Below are 22,596 nucleotides of genomic sequence, written 5' to 3' on the forward strand. Positions count from 1 at the left end.
TCTGCTGTGACCCCAGTGGGTTGGGGATGAGAGCATCTGATCCACAAGGAGATGGGAAGGAGCTGGGATTGTTGGATCTGACCATGGGGAGGTGGGGGGTGTCTGAGTCCAGGCCCCAGTCACGGCACAGGAAGGGATGGAGGGGATGGATGGATGGATGGATGGTCATGGTTCCCCTATGAAGCTGCCACCAGGCTGGTGTCCTGCTGCGGTGCGCATCCCCTTCCATGTGGTCCCACAACACTAGTTGCTGGAAAACCAGAGGTGGGACAAATACCTCCTAAATAAAGCATCATCAGGATTGAGGGACCTCTGAAGATCATCCAGGGCCAACCGGAGCAGGTTACACAGGAATGTGTCCAGGTGGCTTTGGAATGTCTCCAGAAAGGGAGATTCACAACCTCCCTTGGCAGCATGTTCCAGTGCTCTGCCACCATCAACAGAAAGAAGTTTGTCCTTGTGTTATGGTGGAAGTTGTGTTTTAGTTTATGGCCACTGCTCCTCGTCCTGTCGCTGGGCACCACTGACAAGAGCCTTGCACCATCCCCCTGTCACCCACCTTTGAGATATTGATCTGCATTGGTGTGACCCCCTCTCAGGCTGCTCTTCTCCAGACTAACCAGGCCCAGCTCCCACAGTCTCTCCTCATAAGTGATGCCCCAGAACTCTGATCATCTTTGTGGCCTCTTGTCTGTCTTGTACTGAGGAGCCCAGAACTGGACACAGTGCTCCAGATGTGGCCTCACCAGAGTCAGTAGAGGGGTAGGATCCTGTCCCTCGACCTGTTACCACACTCCTGCCTATGCCCCCCAAGATACTCTTGTCTCTCCTAGCTTAAAGGCACACTGCTGACTACACCACTGATCACAATCTTCTGAGCTCTGCTCTTCACAGAATCACAACGTGGTTTGGGTTGGAAGGGACCTCAAAGCTCATCCAGTTTCAACTCCCTGCCACAGGCAGGGACACCTTCCACTAGAGCAGCTTGCTCCAAGCCCCTGTGTCCAACCTGGCCTTGAACACTGCCAGGGATGGGGCAGCCACAGCTTCTCTGGGCACCCTGTGCCAGCACCTCAGCACCCTCACAGGGAAGAGCTTCTGCCTTATATCTAACCTGAGCTTCCCCTGTTTCAGTCTGAACCCATCACCCCTTGTCCTATCGCTACAGTCCCTGATGAAGAGTCCCTCTCCAGCGCCCATCCAGCCCGTTCCCAACCCACCCCCCTGTACTTCCAACCACCCCGCACTTGCTGCGCTCACACACGACGTGATGGGAACAGGCGGGGCCTGACGGAGGCGAGACCAAACGGGAAGGGACGGGACGGGGCGGGCCGTTGCGGGCGCCATGGAGGGCCGGAGTGTGCGGCGGGTGGTGGCGGTGGGCGCGGGGCTGGCGGGGCTGGGCGCGGTGCAGCGGCTCCGCGGGACCGGCTCCGGCTCCGTGCGGCTGCTGGAGGCGGCGTCTCACGCCGGCGGCCGTGTCTGCACCCGCCCCTTCGGTACGGGGGAGCCCCGGCTCCGCAACCGGCCCGGGGGTAGCAGCGGGGATGGGGGAGCTGCACCGCGACCGCCACCGCCACCGTGGGGCCGGTTCCTGAGTGGGGGGACACGGGGCTGGGGGTGTCTGGTCCTGTGGGTGCAGTGGGAGCACACTGAAGCCAGTGACGGGTGGTACAGGGGGGTTGGGCAGGGTCCGCTGACTCCAGCTGGTTCTGGGGGTCCTACCCTGGGGTGATATCCTCCTCCTCCGCAGCGTCAGGGCTGGCAGAGATGGGGGCACATTGGATCCACGGCCCCTCGCCAGGGAACCCCGTCTTCTGCCTCGCCACCCGCTACGGGCTGCTGGGCCCGGAGGCTGCCCAGGAGGAGAACCAGCGGGCAGAGGCAGGGGGTCACCCCCCGCTGCCCTCCATCACTTACGGCAGCTCAGGGAGAGTGCTGAGCCCCCAGGCGGTGAGTGAAGCCCATGACCTCTTTGACACCCTCCTGGCCTCTGCCCGTGATTTTCGGGGTGCTGAGGAGCCACCAGCACCCAGTGTGGGACAGTATGTGCGGGCAGAGATCACCCGCAGGGTCCCCTCTTTGGGGGGGGGCAAGGAGGATGCCCGGCGGCTCCAGCTGGCCATCCTCGCCACATGCCTCAAGCTGGAGTGTTGCATCAGTGGCACCCACAGCATGGACCTAGTGGCCCTTGAGCCCTTTGGGGAGTACATTTCCCTGCCAGGCCTGGACTGCACTTTCCCGGGGTAAGCACAGGGCTCAGAAGAGGGAAATGGAAGAGCACCTGGGGGGGCACCCTATCCCCATCAGCACCTCCTCCTGCAGTGGCTACAGCAGCTTGCCTGAGCGCATGCTCTCAACTCTGCCAGAGGGCACGGTCCTGCTCAACAAGGCAGTGAGGACCATCCAGTGGCAAGGGTCCTTCCGTGAGGAAGGGGATAATGCGAGGGATTTCCCCGTCCGTGTGGAGTGTGAAGATGGAGACACTTTCCTCGCTGACCACGTCATTGTCACCGTCCCACTGGGTGAGGACATCAACACCTTTCCTTGCCCTGCGTGTCCCCTCCAACCAGTTGGCATGGTTGATGATGGGCAGGCTCCTGGTGGGAGAGGGGAGGATGGAAAAGGGCTCTGACCCCACTTCAGAGCCCAGCAAACAGAGCTGCTGGTTCTTTTGTCTAATCATCTGCCTGCAGGTTTCCTCAAGGAACACCACCAGGACTTCTTCCAGCCTCCCCTGCCTGAACGGAAAGCAGAGGCCATTCGCCGCCTGGGTTTTGGCACCAACAACAAGATCTTCCTGGAGTTCGAGCAGCCTTTCTGGGAGCCCCAGCAGCAGCTCATTGAAGTGGTGTGGGAGGATGAGTCTCCCCTCGAGAAGCCCAGCACCAACCTGGAGGCCAACTGGTTCAAGAAGCTCATTGGATTTGTGATCCTCCAACCACCAGAGCAGTATGTCATGGGAGAACCAGCAGGAGGGGTTAGGGCATCTCCTAGGCAATGTGACAGAGTGTCTTGGTTCTGTCTTGAGCTTCAAGACCTTCTCTGCATCTGCCTGTGATGCAGCAGTGCTCCCATGTTTCCTGGTGAGCAGCAGGAGGGTGGCAGCAGATTTCAGCCCCATCTTTCCTTCCCAGGCACGGGCATGTCCTCTGTGGCTTCATCGCAGGGAAGGAGTCAGAGTACATGGAGACACTGAGTGACGCAGAAGTCCTCAGCACCATGACACACGTGCTCCGCACGCTTACAGGTAACCACTGCCTCCTCTGCCCTTGTCACCCCATCCCCCTGGATTTCTGGATCCCACTGAGAATCCGCACCCACAGGGAACCCGCTCCTGCCCACTCCCAGGAGCATGCTCCGCTCCCAGTGGCATAGCACTCCCTACACCCGGGGCTCCTACAGCTACGTGGCCGTTGGCAGCTCTGGGGATGACATTGACATCCTGGCTCAGCCCCTGCCTGAGGACCCCGAGGACCCCAGGGTAACTGCTTTAGGTTGGGGGATGGCAGTGGCTATGGAAGAAGCAGGATCACCTGGCTTGGGGCCAGGGTACCCTGGGCCATGAGGAGCACAGGGACATGGCATTCCTCACTTCCTCTCCAGTTGGGGGTCACCAGTGTTCAGGTCACCAACCAACCCCCCTTGGCTTTTCCCACTGAGCTCCACGGGTCTGGGGGGAACCCCACTTCCATAAAATCTGGGGACACTTGGCTGCTTGCAAACACTTTCTGGCATCAGGAGGTTATAGTGAGGTAGGGGTCAGTCTTTTTTCCCAGGTTACAAGGGATAAGACAAGAGGAAACGGCCTCAAGCTGCACCAGGGCAGGTTTAGATGGAGCTGAGTAACAATTGCTTCCCCAAAGGGTGCTCAGGCATTGGAACAGGCTGCCCAGGGCAGGGCTGCAGTCACCATCCCTGCAAAGGCTCACACACCGTGGAGACAAGGCCTCAGTGCCATGGGTTAGTGGTGGCCTTGGCAGTGCTGGGGAACGGTTGGACTCGATCTTAAAGGTCTTTTCCAACCTGGTTGATGCTATGATGCTCACAGTATGAGGTGGGTCTCTAAGGAAGGGAAGGTGCCCTATGGCTGCAGAGTGGGTCACGCACATGCAGGGTGCCAGAGGGCAGGGAGATGAGGCTGGGTTAGGATAACCCCGTTGTGCTGGGGGGGGAGGCAGCAAGCCCCCAGCACTCACTGCCCACCTTGCAGCCCCTGCAGCTCCTCTTCGCCGGCGAGGCCACGCACCGCACCTTCTACTCCACCACCCACGGGGCGCTGCTGTCTGGCTGGCGAGAGGCCGAGCGCCTCAACCGGCTCCTTGAGACACCCCCCGGCTCTGAGGTGCAGAAATAAAGCCTGTGCTTTGCCGCTCAGCCTCCTTTATTGAGAACCCGGCCGGGCAGACACACGCAGAGAGGCTTCTCCTTCTGCAGGGCATGGACGCGGCTCCTCGGATCGGCTCCGGCGGGGACAAGGGTCCGCAGCCTCAGTACCAGTTGGTGCTGGCGATCAGGTAGCGGGTGTCGTCCAGCGGGCACTGCGGCGGGGCTGGCTCCGCGCTGGGCTGAGGGGCTGGCGGAGGCGGCTGCGGTGTGGCTTGGGGACCGGGCCCCGCGGTCGGGGGTACCTTCCCCTCGCTGCGGGGCCCGGTGCTGCCCTTGCCGCCGGGACCCGTGCCCGGCACCGGCCCGCCCGCAGGCCGCTCCTCCGCCATGGCGCTGAGCGGAGCCGGCCGTTGGCAGCTGAGGAGAAGCCCCGCCCACCGGCGCTCTAGGGGGCGGGGCGATGCGGCTGCTCCCCGCGCGTCGCGCCGGATGTGACGCGGAGCTGCCATGAGGGGGTGCGAGGCGCTGCTGCGGGCGATCACGGTGGGGTCGGGGCCTGGGCGCTTCCGGGAGTGCTTCGATTTCGGCGGCCGCGATGTGGCCTCCTGGTTCCCGGGGCACATGGCCAAAGGTGAGGGGTGCCGGGAGCGGGGCGGGCTGGCACCGCCGCCCCTTCGCTGTCGCCGAGGCCGCTCACCCAGCGCTGTGCTGCAGGCCTGCGGCAGATGCGGAGCTCCCTGCGGCGCGCCGACTGCCTCATCGAGGTGCACGACGCTCGCATATCCTCCAGCACGGCTCGTCCTGTCCCGCCCCGCCGTGTCCCCCGGGCCAGTGGGAAATGGGTCTCCGGGACACTGTCCCTTACATCGGTGGGGTCTTCACGGCCCCGTGTGCCCCAGCTGCCCCGTGTCCATCCAGTTCGCCTCTTCTCCCAGCCCCATACCCCTCTCCAGCAGCACAACAGCCCCACCAGCTTACCATCACCACCAACTAGTCCACCCCTGTACCTGCTTCTATGGCATACCCTTCTCTAGCTGCACAGCAGCCCCATCAGCTTCCCGCCCTGAGGATCTGGTCCATCCCAGTACATGCTTCCATGCCATACCCCTCTCCAGCTCTGCAACAGCCCCATCAGCTTCCCCACACACAGAGCTTGTCCGCCCCAGTACCTGCGTCTATGCCAGTGCACAGTCACTGTCCTTAACGGTGCTCACATCCCACTGTCGGGCCGTAACCCCATTCTGAAGGAGGTGCTGGGCATCCGCCCGCACATCCTGGTGCTGAACAAGATGGACCTGGCTGATCCCAGCCATCAGCCGGTGAGCACTGGGGCAGGGCTGGCTGGGGGTCCATGGGTGCATGCAGGCGGGTACCAGCAATGCCTCTTCCTGTCCTTTTCAGGCAGTCTTGGAGCACCTGAAGCAACAGCAATGCTCACATGTTGTCTTTGCTGACTGCAAGCATGATGTCAATGTCAAGAAGGTAACAAATGAACCAGCAGCTCCATGCCCAGCCCTGCATCTTGCTGCCAGCAGCTGAGGGCCATGCACTGTTTTCCCAGCCCCATGGAGAGGCCTCAGTGCCCCACTGTGAGGAAGTGATGCTGGCTGGTTCACAGCGTTCCATATGAGCTCTGTCCTCTGCTTGGCCCTCATTTTGTGCATCCTTCTGGCACAGTGTCCTCCAAGTGAGTGGCCAGTGTGGGTGCGGAGCCACAGTTACAGCCCTTCTCCTTGTCTCTCTGCAGATTGTTCCCATGGTTGCCAAGTTGGTGGGCAGCAGCCCTCGCTACCACAGGGCTGAGGTGAGACTGCCAGTGTGTGCAGGGAGTTAGGGTGGCTGCTGGCAGCTTCGCCAGTTCAAGAGACAAGGCCAAAAAGCACCAGCAAAGGCTGGGTTGTTCTGCTGTCGTGGCTGCCTGTTGCTCCTGGGGTGGGTGGCCAAGAGCTGGTTGCTCGCTGCCTACGTCCACATCATTTCCAGAGCACCGAGTACAGCATCATGGTGATCGGCGTGCCCAACGTGGGCAAGTCCTCACTCATCAACTCCCTGCGGAGGCTGCACCTCAAAAAAGGTATTTCTCCATGGAGCCTGGCCTTGGGGAGGAGTCTGTGATGGGACAGGATGTCACTTGCTTGTCTGACTCTTGTCTCTCCCCAAAGGGAAAGCCACTCCTGTCGGTGGTGACCCTGGTGTCACTAAGGCAGTGCTGACCAGAATCCAGGTACTGTCCCTGCTACTGGGTGGGTGCTGGCCTCTGCCTTCTCTTGCTTGAGGCATGCAGAGCTGATCTCAAAGGGTTGCTCAGGTCCACTTGCCAGCAAGACCTTAACAAAACAACACCTTGCTTGTTCGCCACGTGTGAGTCTGTGATGCTGCAGTTACCAAGCAGTGTGTCTTAACAGCCTTGTCTCCCCCATCCCAGGTCTGCGAGAAGCCCCTGATGTACCTGGTGGATACTCCTGGTGTGTTGGCACCGAAGCTGGGCGATGTGGAGACGGGCATGAAGCTGGCACTGTGCGGTGAGGTGGCCGCTGTGGCTTGGGGGACTCCCCAGATGTGGCTGTGTGCCCTCATGTGAGGCTGGGCTAAGACTGCTGCTCGCAGGGCCAGCACGTGCTACCCGGGTGCCCACAGGTGGCATGTAGATGGCAGGAGGGGTGGCCAGGGTTTGGCCAGGGCTGCAGGAGCTGGGGATGACCCTGTTTTCCAGGAGCCATCCGTGACCACCTCGTTGGGGAGTACATCATGGCTGACTACCTCCTATATGCCCTGAACAAGCAGCAGCAGTTCAGGTGAGGCAGTGGGGAAGCTGGAGAGGGCCCTGGGTTGCGCCTGCTGCTCTTAGTCCCATGTGGGTGGTGGAGAAGCTGTCCCCAGGGAGCTTGAAGGGCAGAAGCAATGCACCCCGCCTCCTTTGGCAGGTATGTACAGCGTTACAGATTGGCTGAGGCCTGCGATGATATTGGGCTTGTGCTGAGGCACGTGGCCCTCGCCCAGGGTGGGACGCAGAAGGTGAAGGTGTTGACGGGCACAGGTGAGTTCCTAGGGGGGATTCCTGCTTCCTGGGTTGCAGGGGATCCTAGGGTGGCTCCAGGCTCCACTGACACCTCCTTCTGCATCCCCCGCATCTCCAGGGAATGTCAACATAATGATGCTCAACTACCCTGCTGCTGCCTTAGAGTTCGTGCGGGATTTCCGGGCTGGACGCCTGGGCAGGGTGATGCTGGACTGAGACCTGTCCCATAGGGGAGAGAGGCACCACCTGCAGCTGCATGGGCTGGAGCCACCTCAGCATGGAGCTTCGGTGTGAGATTAAAGTGGCTCTGCCAGGGCAGCCCCACGTTTCAGACCTTGGCCTGCTGCAGGGCACCAGAGGGGCAGAATCCCTGTGGTGGGGATGAGGAGCTGCCCCCAGCTGTCCCCGTGCTGAACAGTGGTTGCTGTGGGGAAAGGAGGCCTGGTGCTGCTTCCAGCCAGGACAAAACCTCTGAGGAGCCATTTCCTCACTGTGGTCTTGGCTGTTTCTGGGACTTGAATTCCAAAATAAAACCTGCATGGGCAGGGTGCTGGGGCCATCTCAGGGTGCCTGTCCTGACCCCCTCACCCTGCATCCAGTTATAACTGCTTTCTGCTGAGCTTTATTGCTGCCTCCTCATCCTTCAAACACTGCGAGACCCACATCTACAGAGGAAGGAGCACCACTAATGGGGTTGCCCAAGCCGATGGGGTTTGGCACGGGCTCGAGAGCAAGAAAGTGGGGGGTGGGGGGGGCTCCCATGGGGTCCTGCCCCGCTGGCCGTGGATAACGGATGAGGCCGGGCGCAGCCCTGGGAGCTGCTGGTATCCCGGGGGGTGGGCTCAGCCCCGGGGTGGGGCGGCTGGTCCTCTCGGCATCGGTAGCTGCACCAGAGGCGGGCCATGTTCCTCCCGAAACCATCAGCGGCGGAGGACGGCAGCCAAGGGGCAGAGCCACGACACTGCCCAGCCCGGGGGCGCCCGTCCCGCTGCGGTGGAGGTCCAGGCGCTGGCGGTCCAGTTGCCATCGCGGTACTCGGCGCCTTCACCCACCTCCAGCTCCCCGGCCAGCCGGGCCCGGCGCAGGGCGGCCCCCGCTGCCACACCGGCCGCCGCTCCCGCCGCCGCCGCCGCCCCGGCTACGCGTAGGGACGAGCCGTACCGGGGCACCGCCGCCTTCACCCGACTGCGGGCGGCCCCCCGCGCCCCGCCACGGGCGGCCCCCCGGGCACCGCCGCGCCCGCCCTTACCGGCCACCGTGTCGCAGAAGGCGGCGGCCAGCAGCATCAGCGCCCAGCACGCCGCCGTGCTCCGCCACATCCCGCAGCTCGGCTCGCCTGGGCGCACGGGAGAGCGCCGGCCGCTCAGACCCGGCCTCCGGGCGGGACTCACGCACTGCCTCACGCGTGAGCCCGGCACGCAGCAGCTCCCCCCCTCCCTTCCCGGTGCGGGCGACGCGTTCCCCCGCGCATGCCTGCACACGCAGACACGCACACGCATCTCCCCGCAGCAGCAGAGCCGCCGCGCACGGCCGCGGGGCGCAATCACGCACACACACGCACCCCGCTCCACCGGGCACCGCGTGTGCTGCCTCCACTGCGGGGCTCACCGTGCCCGGCGCGGCTGCTCGCTCCCGCACCTGCCCCCTCTCCCGCCTCTCTCGCTTCATGCATGGGGGCCCCGTGTTTGCGTGGAACGTGTCACAGCATCACAGTATCACAGTATGTTAGAGATTGGAAGGGACCTCAAAAGATCATCTCGTCCAATCCCCCTGCCAGAGCAGGAACACCTAGATAAGGTTACACAGGAATGTGTCCAGGCGGGTTTTGAATGTCTCCAGAGAAGGAGACTCCACAACCTCCCTGGGCAGCCTGTTCCAGTGTTCCGTCACCCTCACTGAGAAGAAGTTTCTTCTCAAGTTTAAGTGGAACCTCTTGTGTTCCAGTTTATACCCATTACCCCTTGTCCTATCATTGTTTGCCACTGAGAAGAGCCTGGCTCCATCCTCATGACACTCCCCCTTTATATATTTATATACACTAATAAGGTCCCCCCGCAGTCTCCTCTTCTCCAAACTATAGAGACCCAGCTCCCTCAGCCTTTCCTCATAAGGGAGATGCTCCACTCCCTTCACCATCTTAGTTGCCCTGCGCTGGACTCTCTCCAGCAGGTCCCTGTCCTTCTTGAACTGAGGGGCCCAGAACTGGACACAATATTCCAGATGCGGTCTCACCAGGGCAGAGTAGAGGGGAAGGAGGACCTCTCTCGACCTACTGACCACCCCCCTTCTAATACACCCCAGGATGCCATTGGCCTTCTTGGCCACAAGGGCACAGTGTTGGCTCATGGTCATCCTGCCATCCACTAGGACCCCCAGGTCCCTCTCCCCTACACTACTCTCTAACAGGTCGTTCCCCAACCTATACTGGAACCTGGGGTTGTTCCTGCCCAGATGCAGGACTCTACACTTTCCCTTGTTATATTTCATCAAGTTTCTCCCTGCCCAACTCTCCAGCCTGTCCAGGTCCCGCTGGATGGCAGCACAGCCTTCTGGCGTGTCAGCCACTCCTCCCAGCTTAGTGTCATCAGCAAACTTGCTGACAGTACACTCAATTCCCTCATCTAAATCACTGACGAATGTCGGGGGAGCGGCGCCTCTAAGCCCACCCCCCGAGGCCCCACCGCCTTCCCGCAGCGCGGGGTGCGGGGCTCGGCGGCCTCTGCCCACGGCAACCGGGACAGCCCCTCCCGGTAAACGCCCCGAGGAGCCTCGGCCAATGAGGATGGGGCGTTGCGGGGCGGGGCCACCTCAGCCAATGGGAGCAGGGGCGGGGCGGGGCGAGCTGCGCCGCTCTCCGCCATGGCCGCGTCCTTACGCGCGCTCCTTCGTCCCGCCGCCGCCGCGCGCCGCCGCGCGCTCCTCCCGCCGCCGCCCCGCCCCTTCCTCGGGGCTCGGGGCTGCAGCGCCGGTGAGCGGGGATGGGGGGGGGGGGGAACCGGAGCGGAGGTCACGGGGAGGGGCCTCAACACCGGTCACGGGCCCCGGGTCCTTGCACCATGTACGGGGCTGTGGCGCTGCGTGGCAGCGTCCGTGCGTGGCCCCATCCCGTGCGTGTGCCCGGCACCGTATGTGAGCCATGCACTGGATCCCAGCACCGCGCATCAGGCCCGCACCGGAAGGTGGTCACCGGGGTGGCCCGGCTCGGGTCGGGAGTGAGTGCACCGGGAACCCCCCAGGAGCCCCGTTCACCCGTCCCAGGGGGTGACATCCCAACGGGCTGCCGATGACCGCCGCCATGTGCACACCACCCTGAAGGTCACGTTAAAGCAGCACGGAGCCGTGGCTGACCGGAGGGCAGGCGGGGGACGCGGTCTCTCGCGGTTGTAGGCAGCCGGTTGCCTAACGGGGCGGTGCTGGCGGGCAGGAGCTGCGTTCCAGTACCTGGCGGTGCAGAAGACGGGGGCACGGCAGAGCGTGGGCCTGATCCAGCTGAACCGGCCGCAGGCGCTCAATGCCCTGTGCGAGGGGCTGATGGAGGAGCTGGGGCGCGCACTGCAGACCCTGCAGAACGACCCGCAAGTGGGGGCCATCGTCATCACTGGCAGCGAAAAAGCCTTCGCAGGTAGGGCAGGATGTGTCCCCCACGCCAGGCTTTGGAGGCAGGGTGGGAAGAGGTATCCCACCTCAATTCCCGTTGCAGCTGGCGCAGACATCAAGGAGATGCAGAATAAAACCTTCCAGGAGTGCTACAGCAGCAGCTTTCTCGTCAATTGGGACAAAGTCTCTATCATCCGCAAGCCCATCATCGCTGCTGTCAATGGCTATGCCGTGAGCCCCCCCCCCAGCTTCCTTATGCCTGAATTCTCAGCCCTTTACCCCTCTTACCCCCCCTCTTTCTCCCCTGTCCCAGCTGGGTGGTGGGTGCGAGCTGGCCATGATGTGCGACATCATCTATGCTGGGGAGAAAGCACAGTTTGGACAACCAGAAATCCTGCTGGGAACGATCCCAGGTGAGCACGGGGGTCCTGCCGGAGGGTTCCATCCCCACTGGAGCAGGGACAGCAGGAACACCCAGGTATCCTTCTCTGGGCTTTTCCCTTCCCCGAATGGCTCCAGGTGCTGGAGGGACACAGAGGCTGACCAGAGCAGTGGGGAAGTCACTGGCCATGGAGATGATCCTCACTGGGGACCGGATTTCCGCACAAGAGGCAAAGGAGGCAGGTAGGACCATGTGCCGGTCCCAGCAGTGTGTGGGGACAGCAGGGAGCTGTCCCACCACCTCCCCCTGTCCATCCTAGGTCTGGTCAGCAAGATCTTCCCTGTGGAGAAGCTGGTGGATGCGGCTGTTGCCTGTGCTGAGAAGATTGCCAGCAACTCCAAGCTGGTGGCTGCCATGGCGAAGGAGTCGGTCAACAGTGGTAAGGGATGGGGGCCAGTGGAAATGTCCTGAGGCTGCTGCAGGCCGTGGGGTCTCCCCGACTTCTCTTTTGCTTTCAGCCTTTGAGACAACGCTGGCGGAGGGGGTGAGGATGGAGAAGCGGCTTTTTTACGCCACCTTTGCCACTGTGAGTAGGGGTTTGTCCTCAGTGTGGTGGGGACAGGAGGGTGGGCACAGCCTCCCCTGAGCCCATCGCTCTGCTCCTCACAGGCTGACCGCAAGGAGGGGATGTCAGCGTTTGTGGAGAAGCGCAAAGCAAACTTCACCGACAGCTGAGCCCGGGGGGTGCCGGTCGGCCCCCTGCAGCACATCAGCCCCACACATCGGCCCACGGAGGGCTCTGAGACCCAGTGGCAAGTGACAAGTGCCTCAAGTGAGACAACGGGCAGCAGGGAGCAATCTGCTATTGCTATTAAAGGGTTTTCCTGGCGCTGCAGGAAGAGGGGAGATTCTTGCTGGGGGGTCTCTGCTGAGCTGGGATATGTTTGGGTTCACTGAGACCCCATCGTCACGCTGCTCCCCAATGCTGGGCCAGAGCAGTCACATGGAGCAATAGGTCCATGCATGCCCTGGGCAGGGGACAGCCCATGGCACCTTCTTAGGTGCAATGCTGATGTGCTGAGTTTGCCCGGCCTCAGCCTCAGCTGGGTTCACTGAGGCCATGGTGATGGTCAGAGTTGCCCACCCTGAGGCATTGTCCTCACCCTCCTTGGGGTCTCTTTTAGTGAGCCCAAGGATGGCATCTCCCAGCTTTGGAGGCCTTACACTTGGCAATAGGGTTCTGGCAGCAATGAAGAGCGCACCAGGACATGGAGGCGAAAGTATTGAATCCCAGACTGGTTTGGGTTGGAAGGGACCTTAAAGCTCATCCAGCTCCAACCCCTGCCACGGGCAGGGACCCCTTCCACTAGAGCAGCTTGCTCCAAGCCCCTGTGTCCAACCTGGCCTTGAACACTGCCAGGGATGGGGCAGCCACAGCTTCTCTGGGCACCCTGTGCCAGCACCTCAGCACCCTCACAGGGAAGGACTTCCTTATCTCCAACCTGAACTTCCCCTGTTTCAGTTTGAACCCGTTACCCCTTGTCCTGTCACTGCAGTCCCTGATGAAGAGTCCCTCCCCAGCATCCTTGTAGCTCCTTTCAGATACTGGAAGCTGCTTTGAGGTCTCCATGCAGCTTCTTCATGCTGAACAATCCCAGTTTTCTCAGCCTGGCTTCATATGGGAGGTGCTCTAATTGGGTTTATTGGGGGGGCTCAAGGGTGGGTTGGGAGGGATGAGGACCAGGGATGCTCCCACCCCTCGTTGTGCATCTTGGGCCTGTCTCTACTGCTCAGCGGTGGTGGAGGTGGTCGTGGTCCTCCTCAGGGCCATTCTGCACCTGCAGGGACAGCATCAGTGGTGGCCCTTGGGCATCAGCCTCCGTGGCATCATCCTGGGAGTGGTGGAGATGATCACGGTCCTGCTCTGGTCCTGCCTGGGCTTGGCGGGCAACCCAGCGAGCCCAGGCACTGCTGGAGACAACCTTTGAGCCTGGTTCCACATCTCTGGAGATCTCAGCCTCCTCTGGTGGCTCCACAGCGAGAACTCCCAGGATGCTGGAAGAGGGGACCAAATTCAGCTAGGGAAGGTCCCAGTGCATCAGGGTTACTAAACATCCCCGTGTCCCAGGGGCATCCCACCCCGTCAGGGGGCAGGGACCATGGTGAGAGAAACCCCCCATCCCCAGGAGGCTGCAGTTAGGATCATGGGGAGCAAACAGGCTCGTTCAGCTGCTGGGGTGTTGCTTTCCTTTTGTTCCCAAGCCAGATGTGGGTGCCTCTTACATTGCCTTGGCCACATCCTCCTCCGTAGCCAGGTCCTTCATCCTGGGGTTGCCCAGAGCCTGTGGGGAGGAAAGAGGTGCCAGGGGGTGACACAGAGCACAGGGGACTCCCTCTGCCTGCTTATGCCCAGGGCAGAGGGAGGGCAGGCAGAGGATGGATGGATGGATGGATGGATGGATGGATGGATGGATGGATGGGGCTCACCTGGGTGCTGCTGGGTGCAGGGAGGAGAAGGGCAGCGCCCACCAGGACGGTGATGCTGCAGAGCCACAGAGTCCTCAAGCTGCAGAGAGATGGGGGAGCCCTGTTGGCAGGAGCTGTGTTGGCTGGGGCCTTCCTGCACCCACAGCTCCTGCTGCACCCGCCTGTACCCGCTGTCTGCCTGTATCCTGCACCCACAGCTCCCGCTGCACCCAACTGTGCCTGCTGTCTGCCTGTATCCTGCACCCACAGCTCCCGCTGCACCCGCCTGTACCCGCTGTCTGCCTGTATCCTGCACCCACAGCTCCTGCTGCACCCAACTGTGCCCGGTGTCTGCCTGTATCCTGCACCCACAGCTCCCGCTGCACCCAACTGTGCCCGGTGTCTGCCTGTATCCTGCACCCACAGCTCCCGCTGCACCCGCCTGTACCCGCTGTCTGCCTGTATCCTGCACCCACAGCTCCCGCTGCACCCGCCTGTACCCGCTGTCTGCCTGTATTCTGCACCCACAGCTCCCGCTGCACCCAACTGTGCCCGGTGTCTGCCTGTATCCTGCACCCACAGCTCCCGCTGCACCCAACTGTGCCCGGTGTCTGCCTGTATCCTGCACCCACAGCTCCCGCTGCACCCAACTGTGCCCGGTGTCTGCCTGTATCCTGCACCCACAGCTCCCGCTGCACCCGCCTGTACCCGCTGTCTGCCTGTATCCTGCACCCACAGCTCCTGCTGCACCCAACTGTGCCCGGTGTCTGCCTGTATCCTGCACCCACAGCTCCTGCTGCACCCAACTGTGCCCGGTGTCTGCCTGTATCCTGCACCCACAGCTCCCGCTGCACCCGCTGTCTGCCTGTATCCTGCACCCACAGCTCCCGCTGCACCCGCCTGTACCCGCTGTCTGCCTGTATCCTGCACCCACAGCTCCCGCTGCACCCAACTGTGCCTGCTGTCTGCCTGTATCCTGCACCCACAGCTCCCGCTGCACCCGCCTGTACCCGCTGTCTGCCTGTATCCTGCACCCACAGCTCCCGCTGCACCCAACTGTGCCTGCTGTCTGCCTGTATCCTGCACCCATAGCTCCCGCTGCACCCGCCTGTACCCGCTGTCTGCCTGTGTCCTGCACCCACAGCTCCCGCTGCACCCAACTGTACCCGCTGTCTGCCTGTATGCTGCTGCCCTGAGCCATCCCGCAGGGACTCACCGCTCCATGGCCGTTCCTGTGCTCCCTGGCCCTCGATTGCTCTTTGCCCGCAGCCTTTTGCTGCTGTGGCCGCTCCCAGGGTGGGGCCAGTTTGTGATACTGGTGCTAACTGGAGGCAAGGGCAGCACAGGGATAACCTGCCCTCGCGCACCCAGGCACAGCAACCCTTCTGCCGTGGGGCTGAGGCATCCAGACTGGCGGATCCCCTAGTGCTGACTAACCAGGCCATTTGCTAAGCGTGTATCCCAATGTCTGGAAGTCCCACCACCCATTGCTCGCAGTGTAGCTCTGCCAATACGTTGTACCATTTGATTTTCCCTGAGGCTGGTGTCTGATATGGGATAGTATTCCAGGTGGTGGAAGGTCCCTTCCCACCCAAAGCCATCGGAGGGTTTGTCAGGTCCAAACTTCTAAGTCCAAACCTAAATAGAAGCCGTTAAGTAACGTAAAGATCTTTGGTGTGGAGCTGGGAGTGCCCTGACAAGCATTATATGGCACATCCACAGCCAACCTCTGAGCTCTGGTTCGATCACTGAGCGAGTAAGGCTTAATTCAGCAGAGCGAGATCAACCAAGAGGAAATAAATCAATGAACTACAAACCCATGCCCTCAGCCCCAGAATGGGAGGGAGTTATTTGACTCTGCAAATATCCATCACCATGAGAACGCTTCAGCCCAAGCCTGGAGCTGAACCTGCCGCCCCATTGCTGTGCAACCTCAGAGGGCAAAGTTCTGATGAGCTGGAGAAGCTTGTGCTTGTGTATGGGTCAAGGCCAGGTTGGATGGGCTTTTACACCTGGTGTAGTAGAAGGTGACCCTGCCCCTGGCAGGGGGTTGGACTGGATGGTTTGGTCCCTTCCCACTCAAAGCACCCTATAAGCTCAGGCTGCCTGGAGTCCATCTCCCTCCCTCCTGACACCTGCTGCTCGCAAGAGCCTGGTTGTGCTCTGAGGAGCCTTGTTCCTGGAGGGCAGCCAGGCTCTGGGAATGTCAGCTCTGAGACTTCCAGCTGGTCCCTGCTTGCAGAGTTCATTTAGCCACGGGTCATTTACGGAGAGGTCAGAAATGCGGCTGTTTGCTCTGCTGTCAAATATGGGGATGCACATGCCCATGCTCTGGAAGAAGCCGGTGAGCCAGAACGGTTACTGAGTCAGGAGCCCTGGGGCTGTAATTGCAGTATTAATCTTTTACTTAATCTCTGGGCCTGGAGTTTCAGAAAAGGGAAGAAAGGAATTTCCAGGTGGAAACTCAGGACCTAAACACGTAAGGGGAAGCGGATTGGGCTGCTTCTGTATGATCTTTGTACCACCACAGGCCAAAGCATGCAGGCATTTCCTGTGATGTGATGCCTGCTTCCAATCTCTAGTTATTCCAGCGTGGGGAAAGAAGCCTCATTAAGGGCTTCCAGTGCTGGAAAGTGATTTTTGGTCATTGCTGGTCACTGCTGATAGACGTCCCTGCGCAGACATGTGGCAGTAGCATCAGAGTGGTGGCCACAAAGGCGGTGATAGAGCCTGGTCTTCCCTGTCCTGTACCATGGGCTGTCTCTGGGGGACCAGCAGGAGGTAAGGCTGGACCTCCTGGACAGAGGGTTTGCCTGCCAAAGACAGCTCTCTCTGAAGGCCGAGGAAGAAGGATTAGGGCCAGACAAGCCAGATGAGTTTTAAACACAGCAAAGCATTCTAAAACTTTAAGTATCATTCCTCGCTCCTATTTGCAAGGATTTTGCAAAGCCCTTTTTATCCTTTGTTCCACCCGGAGACGGGGAAGGGAAAAGAGCAATCACAGATCCTAAGCTTCTTGGATAAACGTCATTCCTGCAACCTCCTGCGTTTTTTCCCCTCCTTTATGGGCCATTTGAAAAGTGACACAAGATCAGAGACCTGGCTCTGTGTTTCCAATCAATCTTCTCCTCTGGCAGGATGAGATTAAAAAGGAAGGGAAAGACAAGAGGAAAAATAACCTCCATCTCAACCTGATTTTGGGGGTATGTGGAGCAAAGGGAGGTTCATTCTTCACATCTGACTCTGCCTGGGCTTCAAGACAGCATTTGAATTCTCTACAAAGTTATTTTGTAAAAACTCCTTTTATTTATTCACCTCGTTCAAAGCCGCTTCATTTCAGCTCCCTGTGGAAATGAGCTGCAGGGCACCAGAGTGCTTCTCCCGGCCTAGGCAAACCTTTCATATGGGTTCCAGAGCAAGTGTTAGGGAGCGGAGCAGCCGTCAGTGAGATGCAGGTCAGAATTAAGGACCAATGCCTTTTTTTCTCCCTCATTTTCTTTTTGTCAGTGGTTCCAGCTCCTGTACAGTCATCAGGTTTTGTCTTGGAATTCCCTGGATCCATTTCTTCCCCCAAAAGGAAAGAATCAAGAAGATAACCTTGTGTAGGCTCAGCGGCAGCAGCCCATGTCCTCTCACCTCCACACCGCTGCGGGTCCACCAGCACTGTCTGCTGCAGTCTGAGACTCGCTGTGTGATGTAAGTTCAACCTGCCCCATGTCTCGAGGGCTGTACTTGTTGGAGCTCTAAAAGGGAAAAGGGAAGAAACTGAAGGAACAAAATTAAAATGATGAATTGTTGTAATCTCCTTTGCTCTTCTTCTGTGTTCTATTTTGCTACTCCCCTGCGCAAGCACGGCTGGCAGGGAAGTGTGACAACCTGCCCCCATTGCCAGGGGAGGAAGCTGGGGAGATGGAGGGTGTTCTGCAGGAAGAGGGAAACTGTTGTGCTCTGCTCCATGTTATCCCTGCTGCATTTCTGACAGTGATTCCTTGCAAAGCCTGTGGGATCCCCACAGCTGCCTGGAGTTTCAAACCAGCATTTGCGTTTCTGCAAGCTGAGGCAAGATGTGCCCACCTATCTACAGAGCCACTGCTGCCCAGAGCAGTCCTGGCACTGATGAGACAAAACCTCACAACACAGAGGCAGAAGAATTTATCTGCAGTTGGATTTCAGACGGGATTGGAAAAGAGAGTGCTGTGCCTCAGGAAGGGTCAGCTCTGAAATGCTGCCAAAGGGAGCTGGTATGGAGACAAAAAGGGACGGTAGCAAAGCTCCTCTCAATGTGTATCCCAAACTGCTGCTGCACAACCCCTGTTTTCACCCTTCTGCCTTCCCACTAGGGAGTGGGACTCTTGCACACACTGCAAATGTCCCCACTCAGTCATGGTGCCAATGTCTGCAGGCAGCAGCGGCCAGCCCCTTCTTGCCTTGTACAAACCTGCTGCATTGACCTTCAGACTTTTTTCCTTGGTCCTTTAAATCCTCGGGTAGCACCTTGTCCAAAGCAAATTGTGGATGGGATCCTGGAAAGGGAGACATGCTGTAATACACATCAACACCCCATCTCTCACAGCATCACTAGGATGCTTTATGCCTTTTGTAGCAGTTTAAGCTGTCAGGAGTGGGAAGAAGAAAGTATTGGAGGAGCAGGACACCTAAGCATAATTCGAAGTGTAATTCAAATGGCAAAGTGTAATTCAAAAAATGGGTGAAATACTGGTCTGCTTTCCTGTTTATTTCTTGCATTTATGTTCTCCCCTCTCTTAACAACAGGGTGTAAGGTGTTAAAAAATGCAATATGCCACTGGGAGTGTTAGTGGGGTTTTGTGGAAGCATGTGACTGTGAAAAGCAGGAGAGAAGAAACAGCAGTAAAAGCATGGCCTTTCAGCAGCCAACTCTCCTTTTGACCTGCAGCATCACATCAAATTCAAGGGATGGTTTCTTTAGAGTTTATAAGCTGTTATGCTGGACAAGGCAGTGAAGCTTAAAATGTCACCGTGGCAGCTGCTTAGTACAGGATTTTGTCAGGCAAACCATGACACAGAAAAGACCCCACTCCCTGTAGTGTGTGGTGAGCACTTTCAGACTCCATGACTCAGCAGAAAGCTCTGAAGCAGTAAAGCTCACCTCATTTTACACAAGCAGAGCTGACAATAGGGAAAGCAAGAGGGAGCCACTGACAGAAGCAGGTTTCCCTGCATGGCATTCCAGCACAGTCATGTTCCAGCAGGGGGTTGGAACTGGATGATCTTAAGGTCCTTTCCAACCCATACTGTTCTATGATTCTATGATTTCAGAAGTCAAGCCAGCATTAAGAAATTCAGTTTCAACCTTTTGCTAAGAATTTTCCATTTAAAACATAACCAAAACCAAAAACCAAACCACCAAACCCAGCAATGCTGCTCTGGCTTTGCAGAACCTAAGATTCAGAGTAGGATGTTCACCTGCTCTATTAGTGCCTTGTCCTGCACCTGCGTGGGAGCACAGAGAGCTACAGTGAAATGCATCAGCTCAGCCCTGAGTCAGCCAGGATGGAAAAGTGTTAGAAATCACAACAAGACTCGTTGGAGTGTTTTAGGACAGAGTTCTTGCCTTCACACCCGCAGCACTCTGCTCTACCCTGGGGAGAGATCATGGTTGGCAGACTAACAGGACCTCACTGACACAGCTTTCACAGGGTACTCACAATTTGCCCTTCCTTACAGTTTCCCCTTTTAAAAATGGCTTTTAAAGCATACATGGAAATCTTACCTCTTTTATCTTCAACACAGAAATACCCTGACCTGTGCTGTGCTAAGCACTGCAAAATGCAATTAAGATGACTATGGTCTCAGTCCCAGCGGTTTTTTTGCCTGTGGAGGCCAACAGTACAGACCTGGATTTATAGAGGCGTTTCTCTGGCATCAAGGAGAAAGGGCTGACTGCAGGCTCAGGGATCTCCATGGTCTCACTGGGCGCTACTTCCATGGGATCCACTTGGAGTTGCTCAGTCTCCACAATCATATCCATCGGCACACTGGCATCCTGCTTTGTGGGATTGCTCATGTGCTTGGGGCCACTGCAAAGAGAAAATATTACACCCTTCCTCAATAGTTGTCATTTATTTCCTTGGGGCTTACAGGGTATTTAATGATGAAACAGGTCAAGTCCAGTTTGGGTGCACAAACCACCTGGAACAGCCAAAAGGCTGTTGGGGAGCTGTGTAATAGGTTTGTGTGAGTTTCTACTAAGTATTCAGGGTGGCTGGGTTATAGCACACAGCTTTGTGTCCAGGTTCTTTTCTTCGATCCATGAAGTGTAACTCATTCAGTAGGCTCAATTCCCTAAAAGAAACGTGCACAAAGTGACAGAGAGACGCTGGGATTTGCATTTACACTTAAGATGGCACAAAGGGAGAAGAGCCTGGAGCCACCCATGGAGGGAAAGAAGACGCTTTTCAACATCAACATGAAGTAAAACATTGCCACATGCAAGTTTACCCGTTTCATTTCTGAACCTCTAAGAACATCAACTTGCTTACCCTGCAAAGGGAGTGCCACAACAGAGAAACACATCACCTCTAACAGGTGAAAACTAGTTATGCTACTGCAGTTCTGCAGTTACCTTTTCACTTTCTTTGGTCTATCAAACCGAAAGTCAGCGGGATAAAGGTGAACAGTGACCAAGTGATCCTTTCTGTCCTTGCTGCTCTTGAACTTCTCTGCACAGCCTTCTACCAAGCACTTGTACTGAAAGGCAGGGGAAACGTAAAAATAACCGGAAAAGGTCAGAAGTGTCAGCTGGGAAGAACACGAGTATCCTTCCCAAATGGTCACTCTTTAAGGGGGCCAGCCCCCACTCTGCACACCAACCTAGGCAAAGGCACAGCGACTCACCATGTTTTGCTTTTCAGCCATTATCTGGAAGAGTGAGTCGTGCCACTCCAAGATGTGGATATCCAGGAGATGCCAAGATGGAAAGGAGCGCTTGCAGAAGGAGCAGACATTCCTGTGCAGCGTGTTGTAGTGGTGCTCATAGCCTTCCAGTGTGTCAAAGACCTGGCAGCACCCAGGGATGTGGCAACTGAATTCAGACACTCTGTGGGGAAATTAAGAAATCAGAGCCTTAATCTAAGCTGCATATATCCCTCCAGTGACTATATTTGCTTGTGGCATTTTTTGTAAATAATACTTAAATTAAACAGAAGGTGTAACAGAATTAAGATTATAATGGTGCTGGCGGTTCAAAGCTCTTTATTTGCTGTTATGGCTTAAGCATCATATATATTATCCTCCTGTGAAGCGGTGCTTCGACTAAGAATAAACCACAAGCAGCAATGACAAAAACAAGCTGTTGGACTTGAAAGCTGCTGCTGTGGATTAGAACTTTGTGCCAAGGCTGTAGGATAACCTCACACAAACCTCAACTGCTTCAATTTTATATACAAGGGCAGGTTTTACAGCAAGATGACTATCCCCCAGGCTCAGCCTTCCTAACTGCGGCTGTCTGTACCACATGGCTCTCCCACTGCTTTTTACTTTGTAAATAATAACCTGCCACTTGAATCCTCTTGTTTAGCTAGAATCCCAACTTTCAGACATATTACAGATGTCCTTCTGGTTATGGGAACTCCCAGTGAAATGCCATGGCATCCAACAAACACAGTATCCAGACATCCAACAGAGGCAGTATCTAGACAGACAGCTTACTGCAGCACAAACTCCCAGACGGGTTTTGGCTGGAAAGGACCTTAAAGCTCATCCAGTTCCAACCCCCTGCCATGGGCAGGGACACCTCACACTAGACCATGTCACCCAAGGCTCTGACCAACTTGCGCACTGCCAGGGATGGGGCAGCCACAGCTTCTCTGGGCACCCTGGGCCAGCGCCTCAGCACCCTCACAGGGAAGAGCTTCTGCCTAAGAGCTCATCTCAGTCTTCCCTCTGGCAGGTTAAAGCCATTCCCCCTTGTTCTGTCCCTACAGGCCCTTGTCCAAAGCCCCTCTCCAGGTTTCTTGTAAGCCCTTTAGGCACTGGAGCTGCTCTAAGGTCTCCACACAGCTTCTCTTCACCGGGATGAACAGCCTCAAAAAGGTCAAAGGAAGCTGTGGCTGCCCCATCCCTGGCAGTGTTCAAGGCCGGGTTGGACACAGGGGCTTGGAGCAAGCTGCTCTAGTGGAAGGTGTCCCTGCCTGTGGCAGGGGTTGGAACTGGGTGAGTGTTAAGGCCCCCTCCAAACCAAACCAGTCTGGGATCTACGCCTGTGTCCCCAAAGACCCAGTGTTTGCACTGGTACCCATATGAGCCTGGCACCGGCACAACGCAAGCGGCTGGGGTCCACACCAACAGTGCTGCTCCCCCACGGGAGGCACAGACCAAGCGGCACAGCTGCCGCCATCCCACTTACTTGGGCTTCTCCGCCACCTCGCCGAGGCTGGTGAGGACCCCCTGGAGATAGAGGTGCCTGTGAACGTCCCCATCCTGGGAGAGGAAAGGAGAGGAGAGAGAAGCAATTGACAGCCCCGCGGAACCAGCCCTTCTCCACAGAGCCAAGCGGGGCTCTGCGGAAGCGCGGCCGCTGCCTTCCGCACCGACCGGGCCCGCGGGCGCGGGGGGCAGCCGCTCACCTCGAAGAGCGGGTGGTGGGGGCCGAGCCGAAGCCGGCGGGGAGCGAACGTGAAGGGCGGCAGCGGTGGAGCGGGAGCAAGGGACGGCGGCTGAGGGGCTGGGGACGGCAGCGGCGCCTCCCGCAAGCGGCGGAGTAGCCCGGGCGGCAGCGACAGCATCGCAGCCTCGGGCCGGGCGGAAGAGGCGCTGGGCGCAG

The 22,596-nt window shown here is 58.3% G+C and overlaps 5 protein-coding genes across 5 annotated transcripts; 3 read left to right on the plus strand and 2 right to left on the minus strand.

Annotated features, from left to right (window-relative positions):
- Positions 1-1,345: 1,345 nt before the first annotated feature.
- On the plus strand, positions 1,346-4,357 carry PAOX (polyamine oxidase; the record flags this gene model as incomplete). The annotated part of the gene is made up of 7 exons (XM_080632063.1): positions 1,346-1,499; positions 1,754-2,246; positions 2,326-2,525; positions 2,697-2,952; positions 3,138-3,250; positions 3,327-3,484; positions 4,214-4,357. 7 exons carry the CDS (start codon positions 1,346-1,348, stop codon positions 4,355-4,357), a joined length of 1,518 nt encoding a protein of 505 aa, XP_080488189.1.
- Positions 4,358-4,836: 479 nt separating this feature from the next.
- On the plus strand, positions 4,837-7,942 carry MTG1 (mitochondrial ribosome associated GTPase 1; the record flags this gene model as incomplete). The annotated part of the gene is made up of 11 exons (XM_080632064.1): positions 4,837-4,960; positions 5,044-5,108; positions 5,544-5,648; positions 5,731-5,811; positions 6,077-6,133; positions 6,313-6,403; positions 6,492-6,553; positions 6,755-6,851; positions 7,043-7,124; positions 7,254-7,366; positions 7,467-7,942. 11 exons carry the CDS (start codon positions 4,837-4,839, stop codon positions 7,562-7,564), a joined length of 975 nt encoding a protein of 324 aa, XP_080488190.1. The 3' UTR covers positions 7,565-7,942.
- Positions 7,943-8,268: 326 nt separating this feature from the next.
- Positions 8,269-8,667, minus strand: SPRN (shadow of prion protein; the record flags this gene model as incomplete). The annotated part of the gene is made up of 1 exon (XM_080631993.1): positions 8,269-8,667. The coding sequence occupies one exon, from the start codon at positions 8,665-8,667 to the stop codon at positions 8,269-8,271; it is 399 nt and encodes a 132-aa protein (XP_080488119.1).
- A 1,524-nt stretch (positions 8,668-10,191) lies between these two features.
- ECHS1 (enoyl-CoA hydratase, short chain 1) lies at positions 10,192-17,436 on the plus strand. Its single transcript, XM_080632085.1, has 9 exons — positions 10,192-10,316; positions 10,773-10,970; positions 11,049-11,176; positions 11,259-11,358; positions 11,465-11,569; positions 11,647-11,766; positions 11,846-11,913; positions 11,997-12,159; positions 17,301-17,436. Exons 1-8 carry the CDS (start codon positions 10,208-10,210, stop codon positions 12,060-12,062), a joined length of 894 nt encoding a protein of 297 aa, XP_080488211.1. The 5' UTR covers positions 10,192-10,207; the 3' UTR covers positions 12,063-12,159; positions 17,301-17,436.
- Positions 17,404-22,565, minus strand: ZNF511 (zinc finger protein 511). Its single transcript, XM_080632086.1, has 7 exons — positions 22,400-22,565; positions 22,180-22,253; positions 20,670-20,871; positions 20,398-20,522; positions 19,670-19,852; positions 18,232-18,316; positions 17,404-17,536 (listed from the first exon to the last, which is right to left on the minus strand). Exons 1-6 carry the CDS (start codon positions 22,556-22,558, stop codon positions 18,247-18,249), a joined length of 813 nt encoding a protein of 270 aa, XP_080488212.1. The 5' UTR covers positions 22,559-22,565; the 3' UTR covers positions 17,404-17,536; positions 18,232-18,246.
- Between the last annotated feature and the right edge of the window lie 31 nt (positions 22,566-22,596).

Source organism: Psittacula echo (assembly GCF_963264785.1).
Source record: "Psittacula echo genome assembly, chromosome: 20".
NCBI classification, from domain to species: domain Eukaryota; kingdom Metazoa; phylum Chordata; class Aves; order Psittaciformes; family Psittacidae; genus Psittacula; species Psittacula echo.